Source organism: Fragaria vesca, linkage group LG6 (assembly GCF_000184155.1).
Source record: "Fragaria vesca subsp. vesca linkage group LG6, FraVesHawaii_1.0, whole genome shotgun sequence".
Taxonomy (NCBI): Eukaryota; Viridiplantae; Streptophyta; class Magnoliopsida; order Rosales; family Rosaceae; genus Fragaria; species Fragaria vesca.
Genome location: NC_020496.1, coordinates 9,638,921 through 9,659,612, shown reverse-complemented (window position 1 = coordinate 9,659,612; position 20,692 = coordinate 9,638,921). Strand labels below are relative to the sequence as shown.

Below are 20,692 nucleotides of genomic sequence, written 5' to 3'. Positions count from 1 at the left end.
ATCGCCAAAAATACCACACTTTGGAAATTCATAAACCTATCCAAAACTCATCCAAAAATTTCATAACTCACTTCAATAAACTCCCCTTAATATTCCAAATTTAACAACATTAAAAATCTCCCAAACAGCTCCGGCGCCGGTGCCGGCTCCGCCAGCAGCGGCGGCCGGAGGCCGATTTCGGCGACCTCCAAATTCTATGAAAATTTGACAGCATAATCCTCTTATCATGCTCTACAACTTCCCTAACTAGCACAAACCCAAAATCCAAGCCTAGCTAGGGTAATCGACTAAAAACATCCTAAAAGCCCTAGAAATTTCAACTCCACATTTCTCCTTACCTAGCTCAAGAGAGAGTGAGCTCTTTGGAGGGGTTGCTGCACAGGAGGAGGGCTACAAAACGAGCTAAGGATCGTCGGCTATGGTGGCCGGAGGAGGGAGTTCCGACGACGTGAAGCTTTGGACAGTCAAACCTTTCGGGGGAGAGCGCTCCTTCACGGCGGAGCTAGGGCGGCTGTCATCGGTCTAGGGAGGTAGCTGGCTCGGAGGCCGTCAGTTTGGGACCAGAGCGGTGGCAGATGGTGGCCGGACGGCGGCAGGAGGACGGCCGGAAAACCGGGCAGCGGGAGGAAGAATTCGGGGGAAAGAAAATTGGGAGAAGAGAGAGAAGTGAGTGTGTGGGTGTTGGGCCTCTCCCACACCCGGTCCAAACCCATATAAATCAACCCACTCCAAAATAAAACACCCCAAAAAAATAATACCCTAATAAAAATTACCTTTTACTAGCTAAAATTTACCATTTTTACCGTCGTCGTATTTTCCTCCTACGAATAATCCTCCGCACATAATCGTCCCAGAAACCCCTCTAGGGACCAATTAAACTATTAACTCAATGACGGAGACGGTAAAATTCTTATTATAATCAAGATAGTAAATAAGGTAAAAATTTAAGGGTCGGGATGTGACAGAACTAGTAATAAATTTTTTTGAAGAGCAGCAAAGTCATTTTTTAACATAGAAGATCCAATTCTCATTGTTGAACTAGGAACAAAACAACAATTTATGGAAGACCAAAAATTTAAAAATAGAAAATGGAATAGAGTGATCTACTTGCAGACAGTAAAGTCATTAAGATTATGGTTTGAGTTAACAAAATTAAAAAAAATGTATATAAATAGAAAAAGAGTAAAACAAATATAAAGAAAATGGATAATAGAGAATACCCGAAATTATCTTTTGAAAATTAAGAATTACATAGAGTTAACGACATTACTGACGTCCTGTAACAACTGGCCATTTGAGAAACACTTGACAAACTATTGGTAATCCAAAGCAACAATCTGATATATAGGTCAATGTGGCTGTGATTTTCCCTGTATTTCTTTTGTATACATGCACGTATATGAGGGCTAATTGCATTGTTTGGCAAATTGTGGTGCAAATCATGTGGGTGTTCACTTAGGGAATTCTTGCCCTCGTACTCTTGCGGCATATTCCAGAGATCTGGCAGACCTTCCTAATTTTAGGTCTGCATAGTACATAGATCTTGGTTGGCTTGAGTTTAGGGTTTCTTGAGTTACTTTTTTGTTGTTGCATGTCCTTTGATAGTACTCTGTTTTCTGTTTTCTGTTTTCTTCCTTTTAGAGGATTAGAGATAATGAGTTTATTATCTTTACCGATAAATTGATGATTGATTATGATGCTTAGTATGAACCAATTCCGTGTTAAAGAGTTCAAATCTTAGTTCGCACCGGTTTATAACCAGCTAACTTAAGAGGCCCTAGTTTATAACCAGTTAACTTAAGAGGTACTAGTTTATGACCAGTTAGTTTAAGAGACTTTTAGAATCGTACTTGTACAACGAGAATTTAGTTTGATTATATATATTGTGATACGTACCTTTGTGGACATTCGTCCAAATACTAATTAAATAATTAAGCGTGTTACTAACGCATCTGAGATGATGGCTTATTATCTCATCCTGAATTAAAAAAAAACAAGAAAAAGCATGGAGTTGAAGAGAAAAACTACAAAAGCTAGCTGCAAATTATGTATTTACAGAAAATAATGGATGATTAATTCGATGCCATCACATACATCTGCGTCAGAGACACGTACACACAATGGAAGCCAATTCAGGCACAGGGGCTTTGCCACGTTAACGCCACGTGTGGTACCCTAGCCACAGAATCACATTTCCCAACTACACTACTCATCACCACCACCAGAATATATGACAGCCAAAACAACAAAAGCTAGACTGACTGATAACTACTACGACGTCGTATGTGCCGTCCTATTGTGGACGTTTTGCATTCCCTTACTTCCAAAGCCAAGCTACAGATCTAGTTTACTACCTTTATGCTGATGTTACACATAATATCTAGCGGTTCTCGATCTTGCTAGCAAAGCTGAAAAGGTCAGATGACCCTTGATACCGATAGTTTGTCTAGATCAAATATCGAATACATGCAAATTACTAGTCGTCGGATTCGGTTGTAGTGCAGCTGCTTTCGTCTGTGTCTGTTTTTGAAAGATGACCCGAGAGCATCTTCTGGATTCTTTGCTTTCTCTCCGTTTTGGATTCTCTCGCAGCTTCTCTACTGTTTGTGTAGGCCTCGAAGAACTCCTTGTTCTCCTTCTCCAGCTCCTTCCAGACTGAGCCACCCAAATCAATCCCATGCAATCAAACATGTTTCTGTTAGAAGATAGAGATTCAAGCACCTGCGTATGTAGTGTCAAGTTGATGTTGTACGTACCTGTGGAGGTAATAATGGGTTTTATTTTGGCATGCTTGGAGAGGGCTTCCATGCACTCTTCTCTGGTCATGTTGAAGATGATGCACTCCTCGATCAAGTGGTGCACCTAACCAAACCATGGATAATCATCGTTTTCATCATCATCATCACCATCCAATCAAAACTCGAAAGAGATAAAGAAAAAGAATGTACACGATCACATATTGAATCATAAAAACTAGTACAAAACTTAAAAGCTATAGCTGCCCACAAGACGTGTACCAAGAACTGCAAGAGTCCCCAGAATAAGTCAGGGGTTCGATGGATCATAGATCAGGGACGACTGAACAAGTCGATCGCTTGCATGCTTGATGAGTTCGTCGACCCTGAATATGATCATCACCGATGAAGCGAGAGTCTTATACAGTAGAAGCAAAGCTAGCTTACCATGTGGATGTATGAAGCAGATGAAGAATCGCCCATGTTGCAGAAGAAGCTAGCTCTATCGGCGATCTGTATAGTTCTCTCAGAGATCGACTTGGTTCAAACTGGGAACAAATTAGGTAGAGTGAGAGAGATTGAGATGAGGATTGAGGATGGAGGGGACTAGATCATTATAACTAGGAGGATCGGATCAAGAAAGTTGAGTGTGGTACTGGAGCACTGTGTTGGGTTATAGCTTATAGGTTAAAATAAGTAAGGGGGGCCGTGGAGGAGGAAGATGAATAAATAAAGAAAGTAGTATCCTATGATGTCATGGTTGGAATGCCCACGTGGGAGAGAGGAGATGATTGGTGGAGAGGGGATTAGAGGAGATTCTACAAGCAGCCTTTGTTTGTCTCTTATACGTGGCCACTACTAACCCCACTGTCCACATGACACGTGGGGTCCTGTCGCCTTGTACATGTGTTACAAGCCTCTGTATATCCCACTTCGTATGTAGGTATACCTTACGCCGCGCAAGGCCACCCACACTTCTTAAGGATCACAAGGGTCTTCATGCGCAAGTGAGTCCTTACAACCTCCTTAGATTCGGATCCTGCTGACGTTGGTTGATTGAGAAATTAAAACTCAGTTTAGCAAGTGAGATTCGTTTATAAGTCTAATAAGTATTTACGGACATCGTGTTCTAGCTTGCTCATAAAAGAATAAAAGAATAAATATATTTCTAAATACTACACGATGAGTAAGTCAGAGCATAAGATTTCAGAAACTAGGATCAAATATTGGACTGTATATATATGTGTTTCCACTCGAGTGGAAGTAGAATATCAAATTCTTAAGCTTCATTAATATCAATTCATCTAACATGCATAATCACTCCACCTTACTGTTAGTGTAGTGACATACAACTTCCTTTCTATGAAAGATTTTGCATTCTGATGACACGAGTTACTATTTTCATAATGAGTCGGATCGACGATTTGTTAGGTCTTTATAATTTTTTAATCATTTGATCTCAAAGTTGTTAGTTAAAGTACTTAACCAACTAAACTACGACTCATGAGACATGCCCGTCTGAAGTATAGTTAACCTCAAAAGGAACTCTACTATAGACCTATAGTACATAATATAGTACATTATTATGTATAGTAAATTTAGTACAATCATGCATACCTAGTTTTGGGACCAGCAAGCAGAAAATAAGTATAACAATTATGAGCTCCCTGGTGCTTATTAGGCTCTTCAATCGGTGTCTTTTGTTTGCTTTTGCATTTTAGTTCTAGCTTTGTTCGCATCCCAGGCAATCCTCTTTGCATGAGTAATGCCATTATGGAAGTATTTGATCTCACTTATGGGCTTCACTGCGGAAGAGCTAATGAATGGCATGGGAGGCATGTGATTGTGTACAAAGAACTACTGCATATCCAAACGGTGGCCATGGATGAAGATCATTATCTGTGTACTCGTCTTAAAAGGGAATAAACTAACAGTAGATTTTCACCTGTTGGTCCTTTTTTTTTCTTTTCCTGTCCTAATTTACAGTTTCTGTAGTTTCCTCCTGGAAGCTGTGGACTTCACTCCTGCATGCTATTCCATTTGCATTTACGTACCTGTGCAAGTTCAACTCTTTTATTATTAGTTGATGACCTACTTTGATGAGTGATGAGACATACTTTACCAAATGCCAGAAACTTCAATCATATATGCTAGCTTAGGGTGAAATTTCTAATGGCTATGGGGAATGATGAGTTCATAGATTTTTCTTCCTATATAGGGTAGGATGGAGTTTTTTCTTCCTACGTACATAGAGAAGGATGAAGAGTGCATGCGTTCATCAATTCTCTTTTTATATTTATTTAAGCACTTCATCAGATACTTCTGTATTTGTTTCTTCCACTCGATATGAACTAGAGAATGAGCGACTACAGTCGTTAGTTCACCTCATATCCGTGTGCACCTCAATACGAAATCTCCAATTTGTATATAGTTTCAAGCTACTCTCGTGTGAAAAACATATCCTAGCACAATTCGACCCAAATAAAAGAAAAAAAGGGTATGCATAATGATCATTCTTGTTATCTTGTCCCAAAAGCATTTGGAAATATGTAAACAAAATTCAAAAGGCCAGGATCGATCATCCTTATTAACTGCTGTAGCATTGTTTCAAATCTTTCAAGTTTTATTTTAGAATATCATCAAATATGGGCACAGTCACCAGTATGATTGCGTTGGGGACTTTAAGCTAACCAGTGTAGATTATACAATGTTAGTGCAATTACAGCTCAAGATGATAATGACTTGGTCTGCTCTACTGTTCGTTCACGGCTTGTCACTTGCAGGCTTGCAGCTAAATATCAAATGCAGCAATGAGCAATCTACAATTCACATTTTCAAAGTGCCACAAGACAATCAGTTCCAATCTATACAAGAACCAAATAATAGTCGAATATCGGACTGTCCTCTTTCAGAAATAGCCCTATTTCGATGCAACTAGCCAAAATGTGTTAATTAAGGTCTGCTTGAATTTCAATTATAGCCGTATGAATCTAACGGTGCGTGAGCAAACGAAGAAAAATGAAGCAATACTGCCTTTACAAATTGCATACGGCAGAAGCTAGAAGTGGACATTCATAACTCTTGAATTTGTAATTAATACACGACTATGATTGATTATTCAAGCGAAATCGAATAAGAGAATTCATGACCTTATTGAAGTCGTGTGTTTCCTTGAACCATTTTGCTCTCAACTCTCTCAATTTTTTTAGGACACTCTCAAGTCTCAACTCTCTCATTTTCTACAATGACTGATGGAAAACTAGGACATAATTAAACAGACAAACAAAAAAACCTACAAAGAGTAGAAGCACAGAAATCTCGTAGTTATTTCAAAGTCCCAGCGAAACATTAATCAAACATCAGGAGTACATTGACAAGTGATTGAAATATTCAAACAGAGATCATATCAAGCAAAACCAACCAGATAATTCCATACGTCAGAGAAAAATAAAAGCTCATAATCAAGCTTGGAGTGAACTGATGAAAAAAGGTCGCTCCCTTTCTATCATACCTCAGTTGGAACAATTGCTTCTGTCACTCGCAATTGTAATCCCTTTCTTCTGGCCAGTGGACTTGTCCTCAGCAGAGACACTTAAGATACCATTCTCATCAATTTCAAACCAAACGTCGAATGGATGACCCTCAGGACCTAAAGGAAGGTCCACAAGCCTGAATTTACCCAAAAGGTTATTATTCAAAGTGCTTTCACTCTCACCTTCAAAAATTGGGAAACAACATACACTCTGGTTGTCAAATTGGGTAAATAGTGTCGTATTCTTCTTTAACGGAATTCTGGTGTTTCTTTGAATAACAAAATGCATGACATTATTAGTTCCTACTTCTACTCCAAGTGACATAGGTGTGACATCCAAGAGAGTAAAGTCGTGAAGCTTCCCATTCCCATTCCCGCTCAAGATTGCAGCTTGAACAGCTGCACCATATGCTATTGCCTCATCTGGATTAATGCTCTTGCATAGCTTTTTTCCCTTGAAGACATCTTGCAACAATTGCTGCACTTTGGGAATTCTAGAAGATCCACCGGCGAGAACAACATCATCAATTTGGCTTATGTCCATGTTAGCGTCTCTTATACACTTCTCCACAGGCTCCACACACTTGTTGAAGAAATCCATGTTCAGTTGTTCAAATTTGGCACGGGAAATAGTCATATACAAATCAATGCCCTGTTCCAAACAATCAATTTCAACATCCACTGAAGATGTAAATGAAAGTCTCCTCTTCGCCTTCTCACAAGCATTTCTTAGCCTCCTAAGAGCTCTCGCGTTTCCACTCACATCCAAGTCATGCTTCCTCTTAAATTCCGCAGCACAGAAATCCACCATTCTGTTATAAAAGTCTTCACCACCAAGGTGAGTGTCTCCAGCCGTGGCTTTCACTTCAAAATCACCGGTGCTTATGGTAACCAGTGACACATCTAAAGTTCCACCTCCCAAATCAAATATCATCACATTTCTCTTGCTATACCAACCAGCCTTTCTTTCAAGGCCATAAGCAATTGCTGCAGCTGTTGGTTCATTGATAATCCGCATCACATTTAGACCTGCAAACTCACATGCATTTCTTGTAGCCTGGCGCTGCGAGTCACTGAAGTAAGCAGGCACTGTGATAACCGCATTTTTGACTGTTGAGTCAAGGAACTCCTCAGCAGTCTCCCGCATCTTTGCCAAAACCATGGAGGAGATTTCTTCAGCAGCAAAATGTTTCTCCTGACCCTCATGGGAGACCACAATCATAGGCTTCCCATCAACACCTTCAATGACCTTGAATGGCCAGAGCTTCATATCATTTTGAACAGAGTCGTCACTGAACTTCCTACCTATTAACCGCTTTGCATCTGCAAACCGATGTCATATTCACAAACACATAACCAATAATGAATGATAACTAAAGCAAAACCATCATATGATACTAGCACGAATGCATTCATCAATCATCAATCATATTTACGAGGTTACAAATACACATGTCACACAACAAATATTGAAACAAGTTACACTTCTTAATTGTTCAAGATGTCATTTAAGTAGTCAAGAATTGCTTTTTACCAGAATGGATTGACTTCTTGGGTTAGTTAAGCAGCAGCAGCAGTTTTACACCATATGTTCTAACAATCTGAACTTACTTCTAATACAAACAATTGAAATTTATGAAACTGAAGATCAGAAGAATTTGACTATAACTCTGTTGTGTAAAAAAGAATCTGAAAATTGAAACGTCATACATGAATAAAACTAACATAAGAAACAAACGGCAGTAAGTAGATCAGATTAGGGTTTGGGAAGAAACACTACCAAATACAGAGTTGATGGGGTTCTTGATGACCTGGTTAAAAGCTGCATCACCAACCAAACGCTCAGTATCATTGAAGGCAACATAGGATGGAGTTGTCCTGTTGCCCTGATCATTCACTATGATTTCCACATGATCGTTCTGCCAAACTGCTACGCAAGAGTACGTCGTCCCTAGATCAATCCCAATCGCATGACCCTTTTCTCCTCCCGCCATTCTGGCTCAGTTCAAAAGCTTAAAGAAAATCTAAAACAAAGAAGAGTGGTTTAGAATTTGGACTTTGGTGGTATGTTGGAACAATATAAACGAACCTAATGAAGTTTTCTGCTACTTATCGAGGAACGTAATCGTTTCTTTTAGGACACGTAATATATTTATATTTGGTTCATAGTTGTAGAATGTTTTCTTTAATTGTTTTCTTTTAATTTAGGATACTAGAGTTGTAATAGGAGTCTATGTACTTTCTTTTCTTTTGTACTTGTAAAGTTGTAATTGTAATCTTAGGTACTGGGGTTATGAACTTATGAAAAGAATGCCTATTGTTCTCTTACCTGTCTTTTCCCGAACCATCTTGTTCTCAAAGGTCTCATTCCTAGAATGCTAAGGAAAAGAACATGAGAACTGAGAAACAGAAAAAGATTTTACGAAGAGTGCAGGAGCGCACTATGTTAAGTAACATAAGATTCCCAATATAAAGTTAGACTATAGAACAGAACTCAAACAGATACTCTTTCCTTGCTTGCGTAGTTGCATCTTTTCTTCTGCTTTTCTGGTCTGAACTGCTTTAATTCCCTCACAAAGTTCTTATATCACTAGTGAATGTAATTCTTTTTTCCTGACCAGTGAACTTGTCCTTAGCTGAGACACTGAGGATTCCATTTTCATCAATATCAAACATGACATCTATTCTGGGAACACCAGTAGGGGCCGGATGAATGCCATCAAGCGTAAATTGACCCAAAAAGTTGTTTTCTAAAGTTATTTCACACTCACCTTCAAAAATTGCAAGTTCGATGCCAAGTTGGTTGTCGAAACGAGTAGTAAGTTTCCTCTTTTTCGTGACAGGAATTCTGGTGTTCCTTGGAATGACAACACACATGAAATTTTCATCATCACGAATCCGCACTCCAAGTGATAGAGGTGTGACATCCAAGAGATCGACGTCTTGAAGCTTCTCATTTCCATTTCCACTCAAGATTGCAGCTTGAACAGCAGCACCATATGCCACTGCCTCATCCGGATTAATGCTCTTGCATAGCTGCTTTCCTTTGAAGACATTCTGTAATAATTGCTGCACTTTGGGAATTCTAGAAGAACCACCGGCAAGAACAATATCATGCACAGCAGTTATATCCATGTTAGCATCCCCCAAACACTTCTCCACAGGCTCCATACACTTGTTGAAGAAATCCATGTTCAGTTGTTCAAATTTGGCACGAGTGAAAGTTAGATAGAAGTCAATGCCCTTATCCAAACAGTCGAGTTCAATGTCAACAGAAGATACAAATGAGAGTCTCCTCTTTGCCTTCTCACACACACTTCTTAACCGACCAAGAGCCCTGGAGTTACCACTCACGTCCAAGTTATGCTTCTTCTTAAATTCCTCAACACAGTACTTAACCATTCGGTTATCAAAATCTTCACCACCTAGGTGAGTGTCCCCGGCTGTAGCCAAAACTTCAAAGACCCCAGAACAAATGTTCAGCAGCGAGACATCTATAGTTCCACCACCCAAATCAAATACCATCACATTTCTCTTGCTATACCAGCCAGCCCTCTTTTCAAGGCCATAGGCAATTGCCACAGCTGTCGGTTCACTGATAATACGCATCACTTTTAGGCCTGCAATTTCACCCGCATTTCTTGTAGCCTGTCGCTGGGAGTCACTGAAGTAAGCAGGGACAGTGATAACTGCACCTTTCACAGGTGAGTCAAGGTACTGCTCAGCAATCTCCCGCATCTTTGCCAAAACCATGGAGGAGATCTCTTCGGCAGCAAACAGTTTCTCCAGACCCTCATGAGTAACCACAATCATAGGCTTGTCATCAACACCTTCAATTACCTTGAATGGCCACATCTTCATATCAATCCGAACAATGTTGTCACCGAATCTCCTACCTATTAACCGCTTAGCATCTTCGGATCAATGCCAAATTCACAAACAAAGCAGATGTATCATATGATAGAAACCTCAAAAAGGCACATTTTACACAAACAAAAGTGAAACATATCTAATCACACAAAATTGCGAGAAAAAACCAAAGATGAGAAACATTTCATAAATAGAGCAGTTCATGTAACTAGTCTGGGAAGATACAACAACAGTGAACCCCATTCATGGACAAATCTAATATTTCAGAAAGAATTGGCAATAAACTGATGAGGGTTTTAGGAAGCAAACCTACCAAAGATGGAATTGGTTGGGTTTTTGAGGACCTGGTTAACTGCTGCATCCCCAACCAATCGTTCAGCATCATTGAAGGCAACATAAGAAGGAGTAGTCCTGTTGCCTTGATCGTTCACTATGATTTCCACATGATCATTCTGCCACACTGCCACGCAAGAGTAAGTCGTCCCCAGATCGATCCCAATTGCTTGGCCCTTTTCTTCTTCCGTCATTTAGGGTTTTCAGATGAGGAACTGGGATGTAAGTGGTAGCTGTGTTGCTTTTCTAGTTCAACTACTTGGGTTGTGTGAGGTCAAATAATAGTCAAGGCTGGTTCATTATACAGACTCATATAAAAGAACTTTTTGAATATAGAAAACATAACAAATTGTTGGTTCAATTTGTTTGAGGCTTCTTGTTAAGCATGAATGCTAAAACGACTTGATGGAGGGATTTATGTCCCTAGCTTGGTTCTTTCAAACGTAGCACTATGTTCATTTAGCCAAAATAGAATAGAATTTCCTTGAATTTCGATTATAATCATATAATCACGTCAACCAAAGAAAAGATGAACTCATAAGTCATAACACTTAAACAGTGCATAAGGAGTTGCAATTAGGAATTGATAAATATATATGCTATGCAATAGTTGCTGAAAGCAAGTGTAAGAAGAGGATCCAAATTCTGTAAAGGCTTTCCCCATAGACATGTTTTCAGCATTATGGTGAGAGCCTGAGAGGGCAGGGAATTGTTCACTGGCCTGTGTTTTCTTCAAACCATTTTGTCCTCTAGTGTCTCATATGCTACAAGGGCTTAGATTAAATTGAAATAACATAAGAGATAGGAAAACTGTAGTAGCACACAAAATCATGAAAGACGTACATATATTTCAAACATGTATTGGACATCAGATCCCATTGAGAAGCGATTATAAGATGAACTTCAAACAGATACACTCTTTATGAACTACATCAACCAGATATTTCCAGGTGAGAGAGAAAAAGAGAAGCACATTATCAAACTTGTGGACATTGTTGTGAAGAGGGTTGCTCCCTTTCTTTCATATCTCAGTTGGAACAATTGCTTCTGTCACTCGCAATTGTAATCCCTTTCTTCTGGCCAGTGGACTTGTCCTCAGCAGAGACACTTAGGATACCATTTTCATCAATTTCAAACCAAACGTCGAATGGATAACCCTTAGGAGCCGGAGGAATGTCCACGAGGCTAAATTTACCCAAAAGATTATTATTCAAAGTGCTTTCACTCTCACCTTCAAAAATTGGGAAGACAATAGCACTCTGGTTGTCATAAACGGTATATATTGTTGTATTCTTCTTGACTGGAACTCTGGTGTTTCTTGGAATAACAAAATGCATGATATTTTCAGCGCAAAGCTGCAGATTTTGTACTTCTACTCCAAGTGACATAGGTGTGACATCCGAGAGAGTAAAGTCGTGAAGCTTCCCATTCCCATTCCCGCTCAAGATTGCAGCTTGAACAGCTGCACCATATGCTATTGCCTCATCTGGATTAATGCTCTTGCATAGCTTTTTTCCCTTGAAGACATCTTGCAACAATTGCTGCACTTTGGGAATTCTAGAAGATCCACCGGCGAGAACAACATCATCAATTTGGCTTATGTCCATGTTAGCGTCTCTTATACACTTCTCCACAGGCTCCATACACTTGTTGAAGAAATTCATGTTCAGTTGTTCAAATTTGGCACGGGAAATAGTCATATACAAATCAATGCCCTGAGCCAAACAGTCAATTTCAATGTCCACAGAAGATGTAAATGAAAGTCTCCTCTTCGCCTTCTCACAAGCATTTTTTAGCCTCCTAAGAGCTCTCGAGTTTCCACTCACATCCAAGTCATGCTTCCTCTTAAATTCTGCAGCACAGAAATCCACCATTCTGTTATCAAAGTCTTCACCACCAAGGTGAGTATCTCCAGCCGTGGCTTTCACTTCAAAAGCACCAGCGCTTATTGTAAGCAGTGAAACATCTAAAGTTCCACCACCCAAATCAAATATCATCACATTTCTCTTGCAGTACCAACCAGCCTGTTTTTCAAGGCCATAAGCAATTGCTGCAGCTGTTGGTTCATTGATAATCCGCATCACCTTTAGACCTGCAAACTCACCTGCATTTCTTGTAGCCTGGCGCTGCGAGTCACTGAAGTAAGCAGGCACTGTGATAACTGCATTTTTGACTGTTGAGTCAAGGAACATCTCAGCAATCTCTCGCATCTTTGCCAAAACCATGGAGGAGATTTCTTCAGCAGCAAACTGTTTCTCTTGACCCTCATGGGTAACCACAATCATGGGTTTGTCATTGGGGCCTTCAATGACCTTGAATGGCCAGAGCTTCATGTCATTTTGAACAGATATGTCACTGAACCTCCTACCTATTAACCGCTTTGCATCTGCAAACCAATGTCATGTTCACAAGCACATTTCAAATTTCCAACAAAGGAAAACAAGAGGAAATACGCTGACAGATCACAGACGCACCATGATATTATGCAAAGTTACAAACTCAGGTGAAATAAATGTTTGACTTCCAATTGAAGCTATCGAATGCATCATTATATGGATCCTCATTACATTTACAAGTGCACATGTTATACAAACAACCATGAACAAAGCAACGGTTTCTATATTCAGAAAGAAACAAATCATAAAACAGTAATTATAATAAAATCAAATAAATTTGTTCAATCAAAACCAACAGCAGTGGACTCTGTTCAAAATTCACAATTTATGTTCTTAAGAAATGAAAGTCTGAGGAGAAAGAGAGAGAGAGAGAGAGTACCAAAGATGGAATTGGTAGGGTTTTTGATGACCTGGTTAAATGCTGCATCACCAACCAAACGCTCGGTTTCGTTGAAGGCAACATAAGAAGGAGTGGTCCTGTTGCCCTGATCGTTCACTATAATTTCTACATGATCATTCTGCCACACACCCACGCACGAGTAAGTCGTGCCCAAATCGATCCCGATCGCCTCTGCCGCCATTCTCACCACTTCAAAATCGGTTCTTCCTAGTTAGGGTTTTCACTTTTCACTGAGGAGACTGAAAATGTCGTCGTTATTCAGCACTGGAGGGCCAGGAGCTACAGTAGTAGCTTGTACTTGTTTAGTAAAAACATGAGCGGGTGAAAATATCCGTCTTTACTTGCTCTTTTTATCCTGCCAGGTCAGATAAGTAAAGGGTTTTTCTTTTTTCTTTTTTTTGAATGGGGAACACACTATAAGAAAAATTAGAGGCAAAACCCTCTTGCACTACCAATGATCAAACCAATCAAAACTAGAAACAGAGCGAACTATAACTAGAAACATCAGCTGTGAAAGATGAACTTGTATGTCAAAACAAGAACTTCCTCACTAAAAACAATGTAATAAACTTGTTCTTCAACTCTTCAACTTGTTTGAGATGTTAAATCTAGGGGAACAAAGATAACTTGTTTGAGATGTTAAATCTAGGGGAACAAAGATGAGGGAAAATTATTTTTAAATGCTTGATGACCATGCTTCGACAGTCCTAATAGTTTTGTAGAGCTTGAACCGTACTTGGCGGAGCTAAAGCCAAACAAAACACATCCCAATTTACCTCCTCATTGCTCTAATGTATGTTAAGTTAGGTTTAGAGGGCAAATCAGGCAGAAGAACATCAATGTAGTTTGAATTTATTCTTTAAGTCGAGCATTTTCGTCATCAAAATCACAAAACAAACACCAATTTATCAAAATATAGAACCAAGACAGGAACAAGAAACCGATGACAAGAAATGAGAGATGGGAGGCTTTACTATACATAAACAATCATACAGTTGAAAAATCACAAGTCTCATTTAAGCTCTGAAGCTTTTGTGCTCATGACGGATGTAGATGAGTAAGGTTGTTAAAGGGGATAGCCACCCCTTCTCACATCTCTAGTGAAAAAGGGATGTCTTAGTGCTTCCCTTGCCTTGAGCCGCTCTGTGGGCTCATATCTTAGGAGCCCTTGCAGTAGTTCAATAAGATCACCAGCGGAGTGATCCACATGTTGCATTATTAAGTTCTGCAATGCATTATTAAGACAATAACCAGGTTAATATGCTGCCAATTAGTTAAAGATCCAAGTGAAAATTAAAAAAAAATGTTAACTTTTTGTGTATTGAATCAGTACCGGTAATCTGGGTAATTTGAATACTGCTCGCATGCTTTCCCTAGATGCGGCCCCATCAGGCCAATCGAGTCGTGCTCCCCTCCTAAAATATTTCTCAGCACGACGGCTGCAAAAGTCAGACACAATATAAGCGCTCCATACCTGCCTGCCACATAGAAGACATGGGGACTATGTAGAATAAGAGTCTTACTCAGCTCTGAGCACCATATGCTGCGGCAGTGGTCCCAACACCCTCTCCATCATGGCAAGATGCTCCAAGTTCTCATGTGTTTGAAAAAGGGCCTCACCCTGTTCAAAGACAACATAGAAGGAATGACATGTTAAGAGAAATTCACCCCCTCTAGTCAAGCATGGAAACTAAATTTCAAAGCAGTCCCAAACATATACTTATCCTAGCCAAACAACGAGAATGTTAAACTTCTGTCCTTTCTCACTATGTCTCTCATGCAAATTGCACTCCTTAATGGTCCTTTGAGCAATCAGAAAATATTAAACTGAGATCCTCAAAATTGTGTGTCCAAAGAGGCAACAAGTTAATGGTCAGCCATAAGAGGAAACCTACTGTCAAAGAAATATTTACAAGCCCATGACCATTGACCACGGAACGCTACAATTAATCCTACTTTAAAGGGAAATAACTCAATTGTAGATGATGGAGCCATATCAACACAAGGTACTTACAGAGCAAAGTTCAACAAGTATGCAGCCCACACTCCATATATCACAAGGATAGTTCCACCCAAGACCTGCAGATAACATCATGAGTGTTATCAAAAATGCAAATCAAGATTGGCCAAAGTATCCAGGATTTGTTTTTGAGCATCCAAAATTTGTTTACCTAAAATAACCTCAGGTGCACGATAATGGCGTGTTGACACCACATAGCTATGATCCTGATGTTCAAATGTTGTACTTCCAAAATCAATGAGCTTGATGGCACTTGACTTGGGCAGATTCTTGAAATAAGAACCCTCTTTAGTTGACCGTGCTAGAAACTTGATTGTCATTGAGAAAAAAACAATTAAGTGTCAAAAGTATGACATTGTACTGATAACGGGGCACAAGCTTGGGATAGTACATCAAGTCTGAAGTGAACTCGTAAAAAGACACAATCTAAAGCTTCAAAGATCAAATCAGAAAATATGCTTGCTTACCCTAAAATAGCTCAGTATTACTAGAATGATGGACAAAGATTAGACAATCCAGAAGATAATTAACTAAATGCATACAATGCTGTTGTATGCTTGTGCATGCACGCAAGCTCATTTATTATGTTACATATTAACAAAATATAAAGCATGAGTTTGGAAACAATACCCTATAGTCTGGCACTTTGATGTAGTCGGAGGAAACAAGCAGAATATTTTCCGGCTTCAAATCAGTATGAATCAGGCGTAAATCATGCATAACTGCAAAGTAAACCAGAACACAGATCAAAAGAAGTAAATTAACTGCCATTTATCGTACTTTCAACTACATGCTTAAACAAACCAATGCTGTCTTGACAAAAATGGAGAAACTGGTGTGGAATTAAAATATGTATCAATGCAGATCTCAGCTTCACACTAAAACATATTGAGCATCAAGTTGCAAAAACTTAGACAAAAATGGTGCAAAGAATTGCCCACACACATGCTACAGACTCCAAAAGTTGTCTGGCAAGCTCCCGAACAAGATCAATGGGAAATGAACGGTAGCTGTTTTTGCGAAGAAAATCGTATAAGCTAGGTCCAAGCTTCTCAAATACCTGTTGAAACCATTTAAATCCATCCGCAAGTTCTTTTAACTCACAGAAAATTCAGGCATGAAGGATTATATATCGCTCCTCCAAGCTAATGAAATCAGAAGTACCAAAAAATACTTACAATACAAATATGATTACGATAGTCAAACCAATTCCGAATTTGCACACAACTGCAAAGAATGAAACCGCTTATACCAACATCAAACTTCTACAGCCAATAAGTAGACAGAAAATCAAATATCCTTACCGAGTGCCACCAATATCATGCCTTGCAAGCCTTTGTAGGACATCAATTTCAATCATAGCAGCTTCACGATACTTATGTATGGAGCGGATAATTTTAATAGCCACAAGTTCTTTCTTTTCATTGTCCAAACACTCCAACACTTGCCCAAAAGTCCCTGGAGAAAGTCAAACCAAATATTAATGTCTGAAGAATAAAAAAAATAGAGATATGTACCCTTTCTGACGAAGGTGTATTATACTCCCATGAAAGCAATAAAATACGAACCCTCTCCCATTTTGTTGAGAATCCTATCTGCAAAATTGAATGAGAACAATGTATTAGTGAAGATATAACATGTAACGTTGTTACATAAATAACCAGCTAAAGCTATCAACAAAAACATCAACATGCTGCGAAACGATTCGACCTACTTGCACATAATAACATCTATAGAAGCAAAAATTGAAGAGACTTACATCGAGGGGTTAAATTATCTCCAATGCCAAACACATAATGACCATCTTTATCATCAGGCCTCCACGGAGGGGAGGCATTCCGAGGCAATCCCCCATAAAACATAGACGTATATGTATAATTGGGAATCGGCCCATTTCCAAACTCCGGCCCGCAGTATATTGGGAGCAGCTGCAGAACATATCAAGCACAATCATATATCACCTTATACATACATATTCCAGGAATCATCAAAATTTCCAGCTTCTGATACACCAACACTGAATTGCATTTCAAATTTCTAATTCATATCAATTGAATTTGAATAATTAAAAACACATAAATTAAATTATAACAAGGGAAATGAGTATTTCACATCTTAGTAATGATCAAAGAATCAATCAGAACACAAAAACATAAAAAAATAAAAAATCAAAATCAAAATTTGAAATTGAAACAAGAACAAACCTGGGGAGGAGGAAGAGGAGGAGGCATATCCCAAGTTAATCGAGGTCTCTTTCTGGGCCGCTTATCCATATTCTGATGAGGAAATTCAATTATCCTCTGCGTCTCCATTTTGCCCCTAATTTTGAGCTCCCTCTGAGAACCAGACTCTATCAAGGAGCGACCGGAATTTCAAGGATCAAGAAATTGAGCACCTAATTGAGCTACTGAGGATTGAAAATAGAAAAATTGAGAAAGGAATTTGGGGAATTTGGTGAGGGAATTTTGAACCCTTTGGAACCCTAATCTTGGATCTGAAGCTCATAACAATGGGTTTGGAACTAACCCTGGTTAAGAGGGGTGGAACTTTTTTAGATGTAGCTTAACTGGGGTTAGATATATGGGTCCCACAGATTTTGATTGAAAACGCGGGCGCGGGACCGCTCGACCGGTTTGTATGTTCTTGCGCGCTTTTTCATTGTGGATTTATTTGACACGTGTCCAGAGGTGGACCCGTGAGATATACCACGCGCATATTCTTTCTGTATTACCCTTGTTTTTTTTTTTTTTTTGAAATATTTTGATGTAAAAGGGAATTTTGGTTGTGTTACTAGAGATTTTTCTATCAAAGAAGAACTGATTTTTATATCCAATGAGACATATCATTTTCACACTTTAAAAATCACGGTGCAAAAATATCTTGGTTGCCGGTGGAGTTGTTCTGCATCCTGAAGATAATAAGATAAATGAGATTCAAACTCTAATTTTGAATGTGACAGTCACTTATAGATAAAATGGATAAAAAAAACATCTTACTTGTAAACGAAAAACGGAAGAATTTTGAATTCTGATCCGTCAGTGACATCTTAATGTATAACCAGCACAGATTTATAACAGAAGATGCCCATTTTGATAGCTATGAGCAGCACAATTAGCTGACATAGAACACCTTGTATGAATGCCATCCTGGCAAATATCAAAATTTGAAAGCAGGTTTTGAACATATGAAGTCATGAAGAAAAACCTATTTCATATCAGTAATATTCTGTTCTATACATCTAATCCAAGAATTTGAAGCTTGTGTTGGGTTAGGCATTTCCTTCCCGGATTATGTATTTGAAGCTTCCTCAAGTAAAGTTCCTTGCACAGAAGGACTCTTAGCCTGCTGGTCAGCTCCAGCTAAATGTTGGTGCAGTAGAGAATGAGATATCATCATTGCAATTTTTAACTCTTGATTATTCTCCTTCAAATGCTCTGTACATAATTTCTAACACAGTATAAATTTCATTCATTTGGTGATGATTCTTATCCGCGGTGGTAAAAACATGAACTTTGCTTCTGATTTCTATCCAACTGCAACCTGGAATCCTCTTCATCCCTTTGTCTTTCATTTCTCTCCTTGTTGTTGACACATTCTGCCACCTTCCAGCTGCAGAATGTGCATTAGACACCATAACATAAGATGACACATCTCCAGGATCCAAAGCCAGGATTTTTCTTGCCGCAAACTCCCCCAATTCCATATTTGAGTGGATTTGGCAGCCACCAAGCAATGCCTTCCAAAAACCAATGCCTGGTTCAAAAGGCAAATCACTAATAAATTCCTTGGCTTGTCTGAAGCACCCTGAGCGCGAGAGTAGATCAACCATACAAGCATAATGCTCAGGCTTTAGAATGCCGGGCTCCTCCGTTCTCGCCTGGTTAAAATAGGAGTAACCCTTGTCAACAAGACCAGCATGATTACAAGCCCACAATAACCCAAGAAGTGTAACACTGTTGGGTTTACATTCTGAGACACTCATCTTTTCAAAAAAGCTTATGGCTTCCTCTCCTTTACCATTTTGAGCGTACCCACAAATCACAGCATTCCAAGAAACAATGTTTCTTCCCCTGAGTCTATTGAAAACCAAGAGACTATCTTCCATGCTCCCACATTTTGCATAGAAACTTATTAGAGAATTGCTAATAAACACATCAAACTTACCCAAAGCCTTGACAGCACAGGCATGAAAGCTTCTCCCAATTCCTAGTGCTGCTATATTAGCAGCTGCAATTATAGCACAAGGAAAAGTAGATTGACTCGGCACCAACCCATTTCGAAGCATCTCAATGAAAAGATTCACAGCTTCTTCATTGTGGCCTGTTTGGCTATACCCTCCAATCATAGCATTCCATGAAACTACATTCCTCTCTGGCATCACTTTAAAAAGCTCAAGAGCATCTTCAAGCATCTCCTTTTTCAGGTAAGCACATATCAATGTCGTGTAGGAAACAACATTCGGCTTCTGGGTATCTTCGAAAGCTCTCCGAGCATCCTGGATTATGCTCAGTTTGGCATACAGATCCAACATTGCACTCCCCACAAACACATTTGAATGTAACCCCATCTTGGTTGCAAATGCATGAAGTTGCTTACCTATACTCAAATCTCCAAGCACAGTCGAGGAGGGAATGACAGTGCCAAACGTGTACTCATTGGGTCGAATATTCAACACAAGCATTCTTGAAAAGAGGTGCACAGCTTCTTCATGATGATGCTGCCGAGCAAAGCTGCCTATTATTGTTGTGGCCGAGACCACGTTTAAGTCAGGCGTTTCGTCGAACACTTGCTGGGCATTCAAGAATGCGTCTGAGGTCGCTGCATGCCTCACAAGATAGGCATTAGCTTTCCGGGTTTCAGTAGGAAGGGTACAAGCTGAAGTGTGAACTGTCCTTTGTATGAATTGCGAGAGAGGGTATCTGCAAAACATGGATTTCATGTGGGTTTGGGAAGTAGTAGGTGATAAGCATATTGGGTAGCTTTTGATCCTTGGAACCAAAACTACATAGAATGTAGCTTTCGGATTGCAAGTGTGGGTTTTAACAAAGGTGGGATAAACTAACTGAAGGGTTTTAGCTTTTAACTTTTAAGTAAGCTATAGTTGTCACCTTTGGGCATTATAAGGGTAACGCTAACGTCAAAGTCTCAAAGATGAGCAAATCCAACAACACAGCATTATTTTTCCTGGAGTTGCACTTCGTCATGCATTGACGAATTTCAAACTCACTCTCTTTGACTAGACATTTCAAACTGTATTTTTGGTTTCATATATCCACAATGGACAGAGTTTTGATTTAATTTTTTTTTTTTCAGAAATGATGGCTAGATCTCTTTCATACACATCCTTAATCTCTTTCATGCACGCATTCGTTTGGACTGTCATATGTGGCATGATTTTAGTTTGTC

General features: G+C 39.3%; 6 protein-coding genes across 7 annotated transcripts; all 6 read right to left on the bottom strand.

The window, feature by feature from the left end:
* Window positions 1-2,013: 2,013 nt before the first annotated feature.
* LOC101310911 lies at window positions 2,014-3,436 on the bottom strand. Of its 2 annotated transcripts, XM_004302748.1 has the most exons (3): window positions 3,183-3,436; window positions 2,757-2,862; window positions 2,014-2,655 (listed from the first exon to the last, which is right to left on the bottom strand). In XM_004302748.1, exons 1-3 carry the CDS (start codon window positions 3,216-3,218, stop codon window positions 2,477-2,479), a joined length of 321 nt encoding a protein of 106 aa, XP_004302796.1. In that variant the 5' UTR covers window positions 3,219-3,436; the 3' UTR covers window positions 2,014-2,476. The 2 variants fall into 2 exon arrangements, with proteins under 2 accessions (XP_004302796.1, XP_004302795.1); XM_004302747.1 differs by having other exon boundaries at window positions 2,272-2,862; window positions 3,183-3,433.
* A 2,639-nt stretch (window positions 3,437-6,075) lies between these two features.
* On the bottom strand, window positions 6,076-8,261 carry LOC101310620 (heat shock cognate 70 kDa protein-like). Its single transcript, XM_004302746.1, has 2 exons — window positions 8,048-8,261; window positions 6,076-7,590 (listed from the first exon to the last, which is right to left on the bottom strand). The coding sequence occupies exons 1-2, from the start codon at window positions 8,259-8,261 to the stop codon at window positions 6,248-6,250; spliced, it is 1,557 nt and encodes a 518-aa protein (XP_004302794.1). The 3' UTR covers window positions 6,076-6,247.
* A 390-nt stretch (window positions 8,262-8,651) lies between these two features.
* On the bottom strand, window positions 8,652-10,664 carry LOC101297761 (probable mediator of RNA polymerase II transcription subunit 37c-like). The gene is made up of 4 exons (XM_004305177.1): window positions 10,451-10,664; window positions 9,622-10,181; window positions 9,376-9,570; window positions 8,652-9,276 (listed from the first exon to the last, which is right to left on the bottom strand). The coding sequence occupies exons 1-4, from the start codon at window positions 10,662-10,664 to the stop codon at window positions 8,839-8,841; spliced, it is 1,407 nt and encodes a 468-aa protein (XP_004305225.1). The 3' UTR covers window positions 8,652-8,838.
* Window positions 10,665-11,189: 525 nt separating this feature from the next.
* LOC101310329 (heat shock cognate 70 kDa protein-like) lies at window positions 11,190-13,447 on the bottom strand. The gene is made up of 2 exons (XM_004302745.1): window positions 13,246-13,447; window positions 11,190-12,856 (listed from the first exon to the last, which is right to left on the bottom strand). The coding sequence occupies exons 1-2, from the start codon at window positions 13,445-13,447 to the stop codon at window positions 11,499-11,501; spliced, it is 1,560 nt and encodes a 519-aa protein (XP_004302793.1). The 3' UTR covers window positions 11,190-11,498.
* A 406-nt stretch (window positions 13,448-13,853) lies between these two features.
* Window positions 13,854-17,809, bottom strand: LOC101310038 (serine/threonine-protein kinase AFC1-like). The gene is made up of 12 exons (XM_004302744.1): window positions 17,491-17,809; window positions 17,046-17,214; window positions 16,855-16,881; window positions 16,591-16,744; window positions 16,465-16,513; window positions 16,232-16,346; window positions 15,917-16,008; window positions 15,438-15,594; window positions 15,281-15,345; window positions 14,790-14,887; window positions 14,600-14,705; window positions 13,854-14,491 (listed from the first exon to the last, which is right to left on the bottom strand). Exons 1-12 carry the CDS (start codon window positions 17,596-17,598, stop codon window positions 14,333-14,335), a joined length of 1,299 nt encoding a protein of 432 aa, XP_004302792.1. The 5' UTR covers window positions 17,599-17,809; the 3' UTR covers window positions 13,854-14,332.
* An 892-nt stretch (window positions 17,810-18,701) lies between these two features.
* LOC101297470 (pentatricopeptide repeat-containing protein At5g42450, mitochondrial-like) lies at window positions 18,702-20,225 on the bottom strand. Its single transcript, XM_004305176.1, has one exon. It carries the CDS (start codon window positions 20,223-20,225, stop codon window positions 18,702-18,704), a length of 1,524 nt encoding a protein of 507 aa, XP_004305224.1.
* Window positions 20,226-20,692: the final 467 nt, after the last annotated feature.